Source organism: Anarrhichthys ocellatus, unplaced genomic scaffold (genome assembly GCF_004355925.1).
Source record: "Anarrhichthys ocellatus isolate YVR2014 unplaced genomic scaffold, GSC_Weel_1.0 scaffold79, whole genome shotgun sequence".
In the NCBI taxonomy this organism is placed as follows: Eukaryota; Metazoa; Chordata; class Actinopteri; order Perciformes; family Anarhichadidae; genus Anarrhichthys; species Anarrhichthys ocellatus.
Window position 1 is genome coordinate 1594368 of NW_022280109.1, and position 13781 is coordinate 1608148.

The 13781-nt window shown below is 40.5% G+C and overlaps 1 protein-coding gene across 1 annotated transcript in view; it reads left to right on the plus strand.

Moving 5' to 3' along the window:
• Window positions 1–3546: 3546 nt before the first annotated feature.
• Window positions 3547–13781, plus strand: part of afap1 (actin filament associated protein 1) — a 76560-nt gene continuing 66325 nt past the window's right edge. The window contains exon 1 of the mRNA XM_031874262.1: window positions 3547–3992. Coding sequence (XP_031730122.1) covers window positions 3956–3992 — 37 coding nt within the window. The 5' untranslated portion in view covers window positions 3547–3955. The remainder of the gene's footprint in view (window positions 3993–13781) is intronic.

Here is a 13781-nt window from a genome sequence, read left to right on the forward strand (position 1 = left end):
GTGCAGTTTTGGAGAAAAGGTATTTAAAAGTTAATGTTTACTATGAACATATACAATAGATTTTTCCATTGAAGAAGAGTTACAAAAGTGTTTGTGTATGCTGTCAATTACAGTTGTTAGAGAGAAAGATCAGATTTGGCAAAAATAAGAATCATATATTTATTTTCAGGACAGACATAAAAAAATGTGAATTGAAAAATTGCAATTGGTATATCTTTGCTTATTTTTATAATCAAATTAGTTTACGAAAGTTTAATGGGAAAAATCTTATCTCAGGAAACTTGGACTACTTTATGAAAATAAACATGCATTTCTGGGTTTTCTCTGCTGTAGGCTACTGAACTCGCACCGAACCGTGACCCCTAAATTGGGATAAACCAGACCGTGACTTTTGTTTGTCATTACACCTCTTCCAAACGCTGCACCCCCCTTAGCATCTTTCAGCTCACGGTTTTGGTTCAGGCCGACTGATCTCATCATTGATGTTTCCAGATGCAGTCGGCAGCTATTTTCAGTGTAAAAGTCTGAATAAACCCAACCCCAGAATTTTTGATAGGAATCAGATTCGCAACTTGTGGGTTCAAAACCTTTTGTTTACCATGCTGCAGATAAAAAAATCCTTTTTCCAGAGGAGTCTTTTAGAATTCTGTAAATACATTCAGAAAAGTGTTAAATGTTGTTAAATTACCTTTTGGACTGGTGTTTATCTTTTAGAGAAACGGTTGCTTAGCTTATTTTATAAGATATTTTAACGCAAACCACGATCTTTTCCTAAACCTAACTAAGTAGTTTCATCGCCTAAACCTTAGTTGTTTCCTGTGAAGATGGAAGTTTATTTTGAAAAGACAGTATGCATGTAACAAGCGAAAACAGACTCATGTTGCAGATTCAGCTTGAGCAAAACCTTTGCCCATTGTGTTCAAATCAGGCCCATAGGAGTTTACAAGGCAGGTGTCCTTTCTCACAACACTGACCTGATGCATCAAGTGGATATTTTTTGCTGAACACAACATTATGCATTTGCCCTCTACATCTAGTCGGAATGAGCATACTTATAAACGCACTGTTACAACTCCTTCATAGTGTCATATTGCTTTTAGGAGAATTATGATGATAAGTTCATAGTAGATGCAAAAGTATACTTATGTACAATATATTATGTTGAACATTGTTGCTCCTGGATGGATCACAGCCAACCCAATTATTGTCAACACAGCTCCATGTCCTTGTTCATGGTGCCACAGCACTTAAAAGAATAAACTTCATAATTCTCAAAATTCTGACCCTTTGCTTTTTTATTAACAGCATTTACTTGTACTTTTACTTTCAATACTTAAGTACATTTAATATCAGAAAATTACTTTTGATACTTAAGTACAATAAATATCAGATACTTTAAGACTTTTACTCAAGTAGTATTCCAATAGGTGACTTTTACTTTTACTGGAGTCATTTTCCAGTAAGGTATCTTTACTTTTACTCAAGTATGGCTTTTGGGTACTTTATACACCACTGGTCACTCCCAATAGTAGTATTTGTCTTGAGTTTGTCGTGACCCTGCCTCTCTGGTTTCCCATCAGTCCCTGACAGCACCACACTCAACCAGAGTCTCCCCATACAATGGGGACAAGGCTCGCCTTGTCTCAAAACCAAACTATGTGTCTTAACTCAATAAGGCAAACTGGGAAGGGGGATGATTTGAGAAACTGTTTATTCTATTCATTCCAAATCAGTCTACTCACATGTAATACTCTGTATTATTATCTCTCTGCATTTTGGTCTGGTGTGAGCTATGTAATTCTGTTGGAGTATACTCGGGCTGATTATTGTTTAAAAAACTTGATGCCAGTACTAATACCGGTACCCTTTATACTAAAAGAGTACTTTGATACTTTGCTGTTGTTAGTGCTACTCGCCCTGTTAGCAACATTAGCTGCTAGCTGCTGGCTCAGACATGGAGGCAGGTATTCCTTGCTATATGGGTTGTAGCTCTTGCGGTAGTGGACCAATCACACCTTGCATTAAATTAAAGAACGCTTTGCTGCTAGCAAAATCATACAAATATTTTTTCTACATTTGGGCTCAAAAGGGATAAATTGCAGGTATCAATTGACTAAAGAAGTTGGACACTACTTGGTACAGGGATAACAGAAAAAAGAACATGAAAAAGCAAGAACATCTCACAAGGGGAAGGGTATTATTAATTAAAATTTGTATAGAGCAATAGCTTGCTCAGTGGGTTGTCTGAATAACATGATAGGTTGATGGCTGACCGAGGCAGGGAAGGGTCCAAGTTATTACAGTATCTCAATCTCTATTAGATTTAATCTCAGTCAGGGGGCCAAACAGTGATGTCACTGTTGACTTATATACAACAGGGCCAAATAGCTATCCAGTAACGCACACACACACACACACACACACACTTGAATGCAGAAAGGAGTCAAGAATAAACAGAGTTACAACACGCATGCTGTAATCCAGCCATTATTTCACTGCTCATCATTTCAGCACATGTTCACTACCACACACTCCCTCTCCATCATCATATCTCACCCTGATAAGAGTCTCATAGCTCAAGACGAAACCCTCCCACTGGATTTGTCCACTGCGATTGACTGATTTTAGGGTCATCTGGCCTGCATACTGCCTCGCAGTCCAATACAATGAACAATGCTGTGAGGAATGCCACTTTTCGTCTGCCCATAAATACAGGGGTGTTGGTGGACCCTGCAGCCAGAGCAGTTGTGAACCACTGTCCTACATGAGTGCAGCAAACAATACATTTCCCTCAATTTAAGCTTCTGCATTTTTCTAATGCACTAGTATTATTCAAACGTATTGTTCGGTTCGTAAGCCTCGTACTGAACGGTTTAATACGAATACGTAAATAGTTACAGTCCTAGAAACGAATAATAGCTGTGGCGCCATCATGTGGTCATAAGGTGGTATTTCAGCTGCAGGACAGCAGTGAAGGCCCAGGTATAAAATGCACGGCCTGCCACTGGTGTAATTTAAAAGGACCTTTGTTTCCAGCAGCAGTCAGCTGTTTTGTATTTTGTAAAATATACAATACTAATAGTGATGAACCCACAGAGAATTATCGGACACTGTTAGCTCTGTCAGTACTGTTGGCAGTACTGTTGCTGTTGTTTGCACTGTTAGCACCGTTAGCTCCTAGCTGCTGGCTCAGTCGTCGCCATGTTGAGAGCCGTGTGGAGGCAATCCCTCAATCATAGCTAGGCTTTGAACTTCAAATGTAACACGTTTAAATGTATAAGCCAGGCTTAAACTCCATTTGGGGTTAGCATTACAATGGGATGCGGCTAATCAAACATATAATTAAACAATATAACTAGTATTATTTAATATTAATTCACATAATAAAAGTAAATTAGTTAGTGTAATATTTATTAAATAACATTAAACAGTCTTCAACATAACATTATTTGAGTAGACTACGATTTGATATAGTAATAAAAGATAAAAATGAACAATTCAAAGAAAAAAAATAACTCCTCATGCTTAATTTATATTTGTATTTTGTTTCTAGCAGGTCGGGTATTATAAATAATAATAATAGTGAAGATGTGAAAGGAATTGTTTTATTTTCGATGGTTTAAATGCATCATAACTATCCATTCAGGCAGTTTGAGGGCGAGAGAGCGCCAGGGCTTGGGAGACATTTGGAGAATCAGAGGGGAGGAGGAAAGAAGAGGAAGGGAGGAGGAAGGAAGGAGGAGAACGATCCGGAGAAAACGTTTGAAAGGAATAGAGAGACGTTTCAGTGGCCGGCTCACTAGAGAAGGAATAAGTGGAGGCTGAAAGTGAAGCCTCACACGGTTTAACCATTAAGGTCTCTCTCTGTGTGGATTTTACTGGTGCCGGGGAGCCGCTGGGCACGCGCCTGCTCCTGTGTGCGTCGTCGGGCGGATTCGATGAGTTTGACTTCACGATGAGGAGCGAGCCTCTTCTGTTCACTTCCAGCAGGGGTGAGTGCTCCACCTCTGACCGTCACTGTACCGTCACGGTACCGTGTTTTTCACTCACAAGAACATTAGGGTTAAAGCGCGTGCTAGGAGTCTACATTGATTTGTATCTATTTTACTTAATATCCTACAAAACACAAACATGCCCTAACCAATGTTAACCTACAAACGTCTGTCATCTTTCAGCGCTCACAAGCTGCTCGCATCGAACAGTAGAGTTTGAACGACCGTTTGTAGCTATATTTCCGTCTCGTTTGCCGATTAATCGATAAGGGTCTTGCAGTGGTCACTTGTAATGTTTCTGTGGTATTTTGAATATTGTACTTGTGGCCTACATGTAGTTTTTTTCCCGTGTTCTAACACTTGTATTTACTTTATTTATACAATGCTTTATTGTAAAATTGCTGAAGTTTATTTTATTTGACAATATAGTTGGATCGGCATTAGGCAAAGTATCTGTGCCACGCGTGCACACACGCACGCAAACACCCACACGCGCAGAAAAGATCCATTTAGGGTGAAACTATGTAAATTAGAGCACATCCACCCGACTATCGAAAACAGCAATTCGACTTTTTTGGTCAGAAATGAGACGAGCCAGTGGTGGATTTAGGATGAAGAAGTTTCAAATGAACAACGTTGTTAGAAGTTGTAGTTTGTGTGTATGTGCTAGAACAGGGGTCAACCTTTACTATCCAAAGAGCCATTTTGCCCTATTTTCCACTAAATCAAATTAGTCTGGAGCCGCAAAAGCTATTTGATGTCATAGCTTATAAAGTTTTATATAAAGTTATATAATATATACAAAAACTATAGTTTGTTGTATTTATGAAATTGTAGAACAAGAATAAAGACATCTCTTGACATTTTATTGCAATTTTCAGTGACAGTATCACCTCAAACTCCAACATAAGAGGTGTTCCCTTTTGAAAGATTGTCCACTGTGCAAACAATAAAATTCAAATAACCGTTATTTATTTCCATGTTATTTTTTTGCAAAGCCTCACCATGTCCACACTACTACGTTTCCATTTGAAAACGCATATGTTTTGCTACGTTGACACTGAGTGTCCACACTACGCCGGCGTTTTCGAGCACAGAAAACGGATATGATTGAAAACGCCGGGGTTGCTTTGTTGTATGGATGCCGTAAACTCATACATTTGGAAACGATCACGTATTCACTACTTGATTGGTTCTTAATAGTCACGACCTGATTCGTCACACGCCTATCACGTGACCGTTTCACTAAAAATTCACAAACAACAGCATTGATTACCGATCGACTACCAGGTTAATATAACATGGACAACTGATTACAGGTGTTGCTGACCATGTTGTCTTTAGCAGCTGTTGTTCAGTTAAAGTCTGCATTTTATAATTCTGCTGCTGCCGACATGTGGAAGAAGCAGCTGTTGTTGGAGCGATTAGCGAGCGGCGTGTCCAGCGGCGTGTCCAGCGACGTTATCAGACCTACGGAGCGGACGTCTGAAGTCGCGGTTAGTGGCTTTGAGGAGGACAGACACAAAACGGAGGACTTTCCTTTCCTTATTATTGTTTATTTTGTTCTGCACAACTATTGTGAAGTTCACAGATAAAATGTAAAGGAACAAAACATTGATTGCTCTCCACTAGGACAGAGACTTCAGCCACCAGCAGAGCTACGAGTGAGAACAGACAACAACGGAACCGAGGAAACGAGTGAGAGACGTGTGTTGACCTCATTTATGACCCATAATCTAGTAAACCTTTATGTGTAAGTGTTAATATTAAAGTAAATTTGATGAGAGAGCAGTGTTTCCCCTACCGTTATATTAGGGGGCGCCCCGCCCCCCCCCCCCTTGAAGGTCAAGTTAATTTTGTTTAATTTGATTTTCTATATAGTGCCAGATCACAACAGAAGTCATTTACGGTTACCTTTCCTATAGAACAGGTCTATACCTTGTTATTTTATTAAACAAACTAAATAGCCTTATGTTATTTATCTTATTTACAGACGGCATCATTTCTGTCTCTACATGGTCGCGCGTTTACAATTCTCCTCTGCTCTCTGTATCGCGCACGGAGTTCCGCCCCTATGCGCTCACACACACACACACAGAGACACGTGTGCGCACACTCCGACCAGCGGACAGAGAGTGCGCGTCTGAAAATATGTCACGTCAACCAGCTGAAAAGCAGACAACAATATCTGCGTTTTTGAAACGCTCCTATGTGGTGAAGATGCAACACTCGCTCTCCTGTGAGTAGCAGCCGGAGTAGCTCTCCTGCTCCGGGTCCAAGTACAGACAAGTGCACAAGTGCTGCAAGTGTTTGTGTCGGTGCCCGACCCCCAGCACTGTAACTAAGTCTGAAAAATAAAACTTCTAAAACTTTCCACGAACTGTCTGTTTGAGTTCATAGGATCTTCTCTAAAGTCTTCCTCTAAGTATCAAACACGACCTTTCATTATTAAAGACTACTTTATTACTCTGTTGTATTTTTTTAATTTAGCAACCAATCTACTTCCTGTTTACACCGGCACACACCCGCATGCCCAGTGTATGTGAATAGTCACGTGATATTCGTTTTCAGGCGTTTTTGTCTGGACGGAGATCATCTCAAACGATGCTGAAATGCCATGTGGACGGAGATTGACCTGTTTTTATGAGCTGTGCCTTACATGTAGCACTTCCATTGATTCATTGCTGCGGTCTATACTGTACAGTACATACACTTGAAGAGTAGCCTGTTCTTTGTTGGATGGTAGAAGGACTTCATCTTGTAATTTTCCTGAAAGCCAAACAGAAATAGCATCTTTTGACCAATGGATGGATCATACAATATAGTAAGATTGACCTTTACCTTCACTGAAGTGAAAACCAGAGTCCAGCTTGTCCTAATCTGGTATTCTTACACACTCCCTTATGAATTATTGTAGAACAACTCACTTTTAAAGCATGTAGCTGGTGCTAATATTAGTTTGATGTATTATGTTTTCATTTCAGCTTTCCGACACAGCTCACTGTTATGACACTGAACTTTGTTTTTCTAGTTTTTGACCTTAAAAACAAGTCTGGTTTTCATTACCTCATCGTTGGTAGACTACAGATCCAGATACATCAACAACACATATTATGTTTCATGCTTTACTGAAACATAAAATAAGGGATCAGTAGGGTTCTTGAAATGACTCTCAACAATGCTAAGAAACTCTTCACAGCTTTGTCTGACCTGGAAGGTAGAACCATAGCGGTTCTGTCCTTGTCCCTGTTGCCCAAAATTTGAAATGATACAAACTGTGACTTTCTAGACTTCTCTCTAGTCTGACCACTTTGTTGGTTTTGGATTACACTTTCAGGCTTCCTTAAAAGCTGATTAAATAAATTAATTGGTAAAGCTCTTTTATTATCAGGTCAAAGTCCATGCACTTAAACAGCTCTGTTAATAAAAGTTCAAGTTAAAGCATTGCATCTCATCCACATAGTGTATTATTATTAATACATTTCCCAATTCAACTGAAGCTGCCAGTGCCCAGTCAGACATGTCAGAGTCCAGGTCAACATGGGGTGACTCACCACAGCCAGAGGTTTCTCTAATGTCTCCTGCTTGTAGCAGTGAATACCTTCCTAGCAGCTGCAGGGTATCAGGTGTCCCGGCAGCGCTTCTCTGCCCACCATTTGCTCAGCTTGTGACAGACACCTATTGTGTGTTGGGGTTGTAATCACATCTCAGTGGCACACCCGGAAGTAGTAGATCATGTGTTGGTTTGGGTTTAACCAACGTGAGTTTATGACAACCAGTAATGTAGTAGATGGTAAAGTTTCGGGTTTGGTTTTAGGGTCCCCTGTTTTAGGGTCACAGTTCGGTACATCGGAACAAAACCAGTATACTTTTCTTTTCATTTATTTTGAACAGATAGCAGTGCAAATACAGACAATATCCTCTTTCTAGGGACTGAGGGAGCATTTTGCCTGCTGGCAACATTTTGGTAAACATTTGAAATACCTATGTATTACACTGTATAAACAAGACAACAGGCCACAATAGACTATAAAACTGAAAAGCATCACAAAATACATTGAATAATAAAAAATAAAACATGCATTAGGAAGAGTGTTGATTGACACGTCTGAGTGACTCACAGGCCAATCAGCTTCTTGTGCTAAATGCTGCTAACGGTGAACAGTTCTTGTGAACTTTGGTTCAGGACTACTTGTATTTATCTACATACTGTGTATTCTGTGTGACACCTGTATAGTGGCGGTCGGTGTGAATTCACAAACCGCTACAGCCCCATAATCCAATGTTTTACATTTTGAAGCAGCTAATCACAACCCAATTTTACCCGTTAGCATGTCCATGCCCAGATATATTTTCTTATTCTTTTCTTTACAGGCTACAAAAAGGTCTAAGAGAAACATGTATGGGACACATTTAAACCCAGAGTAACACAGATAATGACATGTTCTCAGTAGAATATCCAAGCATTATTAATCTAATTCATAATAAATATGTAATCAGATACCCTGTCCAGCTAACAGTATAAGAAAAGAGATGCAGTCCTGCCAGGAACAGGAGATTCAGTAGCACAAATATGTGATGCTGGGCGCTTGGTGATGTAGTGACATGAGGGTCTCATACACTGGTGGGGGGGGCAGTGTAAACATAGTAGGTGGTGCACGTGTGTACATTGATCTGGCTGATCATACATTTATGAACACATCCTCCCTTTCTATCGAAGCATATGCGCTTCTGAATTTTCACTGATCTGGAAACAACAGTGAAGCCATTGACACTTAACATGGATCAGTAAATGCTGCCTAAAAAGGAATGGTAGTTGGTAGTTATTTTCTTGGCGCTGAGATGTGGACGCCATGTCGATACAAGTAGCCTAAACATCGGCCTTTTTAGGGTTTGAGCTTTAATAAGAAGGCCAATGTATGTACTGGTTTACAGGCCCTGTTTGCAGCAGCATTGTGACATGTCATAGCAAACAGGTGTGATTGATCACATTCATGATGGTCCCGTTCTATTTGGTGTGTCACAGTCATTTCTGTGAGCTAGCAGAATACCAGGGGCCTGGCCCACCTACATGGAAGTGGGCCTTAATTGTGTTTATCCTGCAATGACATATCAAGTGGCTGCTGTGAAAAGGGCCTATTGGACCCTGACCTGCTGTCCTCTCCCTGTTCACCTAAGCGGATGGTGCAAACACAGCAAGCTGCTTCGGCAAGTCAAGGATCCCTTTCAGCAAGTCCTTGATCCGGAGCACTCCCACTTAAGGGGGTGCCATGTATTTGGGGCAGAAATGCACAAGTGTTTAAGTGTTTATTGCCATTCATTATTACAGCTTTCCTCGCGGAAACCCTGAGTCAACGAGCAATTAATTGTGGTGTGTGATGTGGGCAGAATGGGTACATGGTGTCACTTTTCTAGCCCACTTGGACTATTTGGTTCTGCTTTAGAGTTGGGGGTCTCTTTCCCTCTCCGCCTTGTTCTGAAAGTCTATTCGCTCCAACGATGATTGAAGTTTAAAAGCTTTCAGGTGCGAGCCCCTCCTTCTTTTGGTGGTGGTGGGGAAGACGGATGGCAGAAGTAGAGAGGAGAGGTGAGGAGAAATGAGTTTGTAATCTTTCCCTCCCTCCAGAGCCAGCCTGTCAGTAAGATGGCTTGCGGGAACAGAGACTTTAATTTTGGGGCCGGTTAATCATAGCCCTGCAGGCCTTCCCCCGTGTCAATATTCTTCTGGAAAAACACAGGGAGAATACACAGGGATCTCGTCCCAAGCTCCAACGCTGTTCAGAAACTGGCAACCGGCCTGTTGACTTAAGCATCATCATCATCACCCAAGCATTTACCTTTGGAATCCTGCCTCAAAATGTACTGTAAAATTAACAGTTGAAATTGTCTTGGTTACCTTGGTAATGTGGGTCCATTAAGAGAGGATCATTTCTGATGAGGCGTCTTTTAATAGGATGAGCCGGTTAGCTCGTTAGGGTGTCCGTCTGTCTTGGACAAAGCTTTTAGGATTACATGACCAAAGCTGTATTGGTGGCGTGCCATGACGGGGTGTGGTGCAGCTAATGCAGAGGGGCTGATGTGGAGTAAAGGGGGGGGGGGGGGGGTCTTTGAGATTAAAGGAGGTCCTCCGGTAGAGAACAACAAAAACATGTGAGAACATGATATGTTTGCTTTGTGGTGTTCTGACTCATGGATGCTCATGTCGGTGTGTGCCAGTGCGCTGGATAGAACTGGGCTGATAGATTAAGAGACATGGAGCTGTCTTTGATAGAGATGCACAGATTGCAACTTTCTGGAGCGGTTTTGACCTGCCAATTATGATTTGTTTTACTACGGGGTTTTTACTTTCTAAGAACTATCATTGACAGCATACACAAACATTTATATAACTTTTCTGGAAAATTGAAATACAATTGTGTATGTTCATAAAAACAAATAAGTATTGAATAACTTAAGTTTTCTCCAAAAATGCACCAAGTTACAGGACCTTCTCTCAATACAAATATCTCAAAAATTATAATAAATTTGAGATCAAACAAATCTCAAAATACAAGTGCTCCAGGTCTCTACACAAATAAAGTCCAACTGAAAATTAATTGCTCACTTCATCTAACGTTCCCAGACGAAAACATATCTACGAGTGGAGTAACGGACCATTGTTGATCCGTGATCCGTACAGATTAACCCTCACGGGTTGACACGCATGTGAACCGCAGATTAATTACACAGTTTAACGTTAACCATCACAGTGTGAAATAAGGTTTTACTGACGATGGTTATTCACCAATATTCAGTAAAACGTGATGAGGACATCATTTATGCTTTTCTAGATACAGATCTCTGATAATGTTACATTGTAAACAACTAATCAGTGTTTGAATTAACACAAGGAGAAAGTTTCCATTCACTTACATTATGATGCGTTCAGGCACTGTTCAGTTAAATGAGTATTGGGCAAAGGTAAATTATAAAGTAATTATAAATTATATAATCATGATGTGTTCACATGTTATCTGTAAAATGTAGTGTTGGTGAGAAACTTGAATAAATCCAGTGGTTTGAAGGAGATGTTTTCACATTAATATAAAATAGATATTAGAGATGAATTATGAGCTGTTTACACTAGTTCTAATAATACATCATTAAAACTACTAATGAAAGGATTTGTTTTAATCCATAAAAATACAGTCTTTTATTAATTTATTATTTGAATTGTGTAGTTTTTATGAGGAAAAAAAACACGAGATGACTAACTAAATAAAAAAATGTAAAAGTTTGAATATTTGATGGTTTACAGACTTCAGAGCAGTTCAAATTATTTTTTGGACGGTTGCCAAAATAAATATTGTGGATCCTTGTAGACCCAGCTGGTCTACAAGGATCAATTTGGTCTACAAGTTTTAATCAAACAACAAAGGGATCTGTTTCTGCCAATATGGATCATCAATGATCAGGGATCTCTAAAAGTTATTTTTATTTTGTGCTGATCAGATCCGTGATACGATCTGAACCGTGAGCTTTATGATCCGTTGCACCACTAATATCTACAACACACCTAATGTGATTTAAATCAAAGCTTCCACACTATGTGATGCAAGTGTCAGGGTTTTTTAATAGCCCATCTGCACCACCCAACCTGCAAAGATATGCGTTACTATGCATCATTGTAATGCCGAGTTTTGCCAACTAAGCAATTTTTTTAGATTTGGTATGAGACACTACCTTTTTAAGAACTTCGGTTCTCTTAGATGTTGATGATCTAAGCAGAGAAGAAATTAGCGATGCATCCACCGTCACTCAAGCACACACAAACGGGCTTTCCTGGTTGGCTGAGGACATCCCAAGTTGTTTTTTTCCTATCTTATAATGAAATGGTGTCCCTCTGAGGAACGAGAGACGCTCAGCTGCTGGACCCCTACTTCTTGCTAGGGGTGTAAAAAATATCGAAAATATAAAAAATACAGAGTATTTCGAAATTGAGTTTTGTAATTCTGTATCGATTGTCAAAAATCCATTTTTGATTGATAGTTTACATGCAAAGATGAACTTAGTCAATACTTTGAACAGTCATTTAGCAGACGCCTTTATCCAAAGCGACTTACAATTCAGATTCTATCACATTTCTACACCGTAGGCACAGCTACGGGAGCAATTTTGGGGTTAAGTGTCATGCTCAAGGACACATCGACATGCGACTAGCAGAGCCTGAGCCTGGGATCGAACCGCCGATCCTCTGATTGAAGGACGGCCCTGCTCTCCACTTAGCCACAGTCTTTATACTATGGCAACTTGACACCTGAAATTACATTTAAAAGATTGGAATACATCACTGTGTTTATGGTATTGCCATATATCTCAATATAATCGTAACCCCTGTGTCATAACACCTATCATATCGTCAGATTCTTGCCAAATCACAGCCCTACTTCTGGTGACCTTCTTACCCAGCATCTCTGACTCAAAAAACATGTATCCTCTTTACAATCAATTACATAATGTGTTAACAAATACCAACATGTATATGGGAACTGACAAAAATGGTAGCGCACTTTAAATGTATTGTTGTGGAGCCAAAAGGTGCTGTGAATTCTTGCAACCAATGTGAAAAGCTAGTCTGAAGCCCTGCATTCATGGTCTGGCTTTGATATGAAAGGCCGAGATCATTTGTATCCAAGATACTGTACTGTATGTCCAAACAGTCCCAGTACACAGGAAGGAACACTGAGCTGATGCTTAAAACCTGCAGGGACAACAAGAGGGAGTGAGACGGGGAGGTGGGAAGGTGTGAGACACATGATGGTTAATAAAGAGGCAGTGCAGTTCGTTTACACATTATAAAATGAACTCTGCCAAACCTCAAACTTTAGAGAAAGCTTGCAGTGATTTTAATGACATAATACTGATTTTCTAATGATAGCAAAAAGAAGAGAATATATTTGTCTGGATGGGGCCTGATACCTGTCAGGGCATCAGATCAATGCATGCAGCGTCTGTTCTGATTGCAGTGCCCTGCTTGTATCTAGGTTGGCTTGTTATGTCATCAGTGGATACATGAATCATCCCATGATAGCTTAGTAGGCTTGCAACTTCCAGACCTCACAAATGAGAAAGTTCATTTCTCACACCCAGGCAGCTTCCATTCCCAGTGCATTCATGGAAACCGCATGTCCTCTATTCCACCACAGGACAGAGTCCCCTTTACCCAGCTCCCTCTCCTGGTCCTGTGGTTTCAGCTGAGCCCCCTCTAATTATCTTTTCAAAAGAGATACCGAAGGGAGCCTCCTCTCTGTCCTCAAACACTTTCTGTCTTCAGCTTGCTGTTGCTCTGTCTCCCCCCTGTGTCCTCCTCCTCTCTCCTATCATGTGTAAAGCCCTGTCAGCGTTGCTCTGTCTGCTCCATATCTCACCATTTCTTCTCCCCCTCTTTCTTCACATCAGGGTTTTACAGATGTGTATTTGAGGTCAGGGAAACATCTGCTTGTACGGTAAACCACCTGTACTGTTCGATAGCAGTCAGCCCTGCTTTGTGATGTTCTCTTGGCACGTCCAATGGGAAAACACACAAACCTCATAATTACAGACCTGAGAATTGGGTAGAGAGCGAGACAGCTTGTCTTTCATCATAAACTAATGCAGCATCACCCGTCCTCTGATGTGTCCACAACTCTCTCCAAGTTGAGGCTTTACAAAACCTTTATGAAACATTGTGACTGTAATAATAACTCCTGTTCGTGACTTTCACGGACAGGATATCTAGGCGCAGCCTGGGGGTGGAGAACGTCAGGTTCG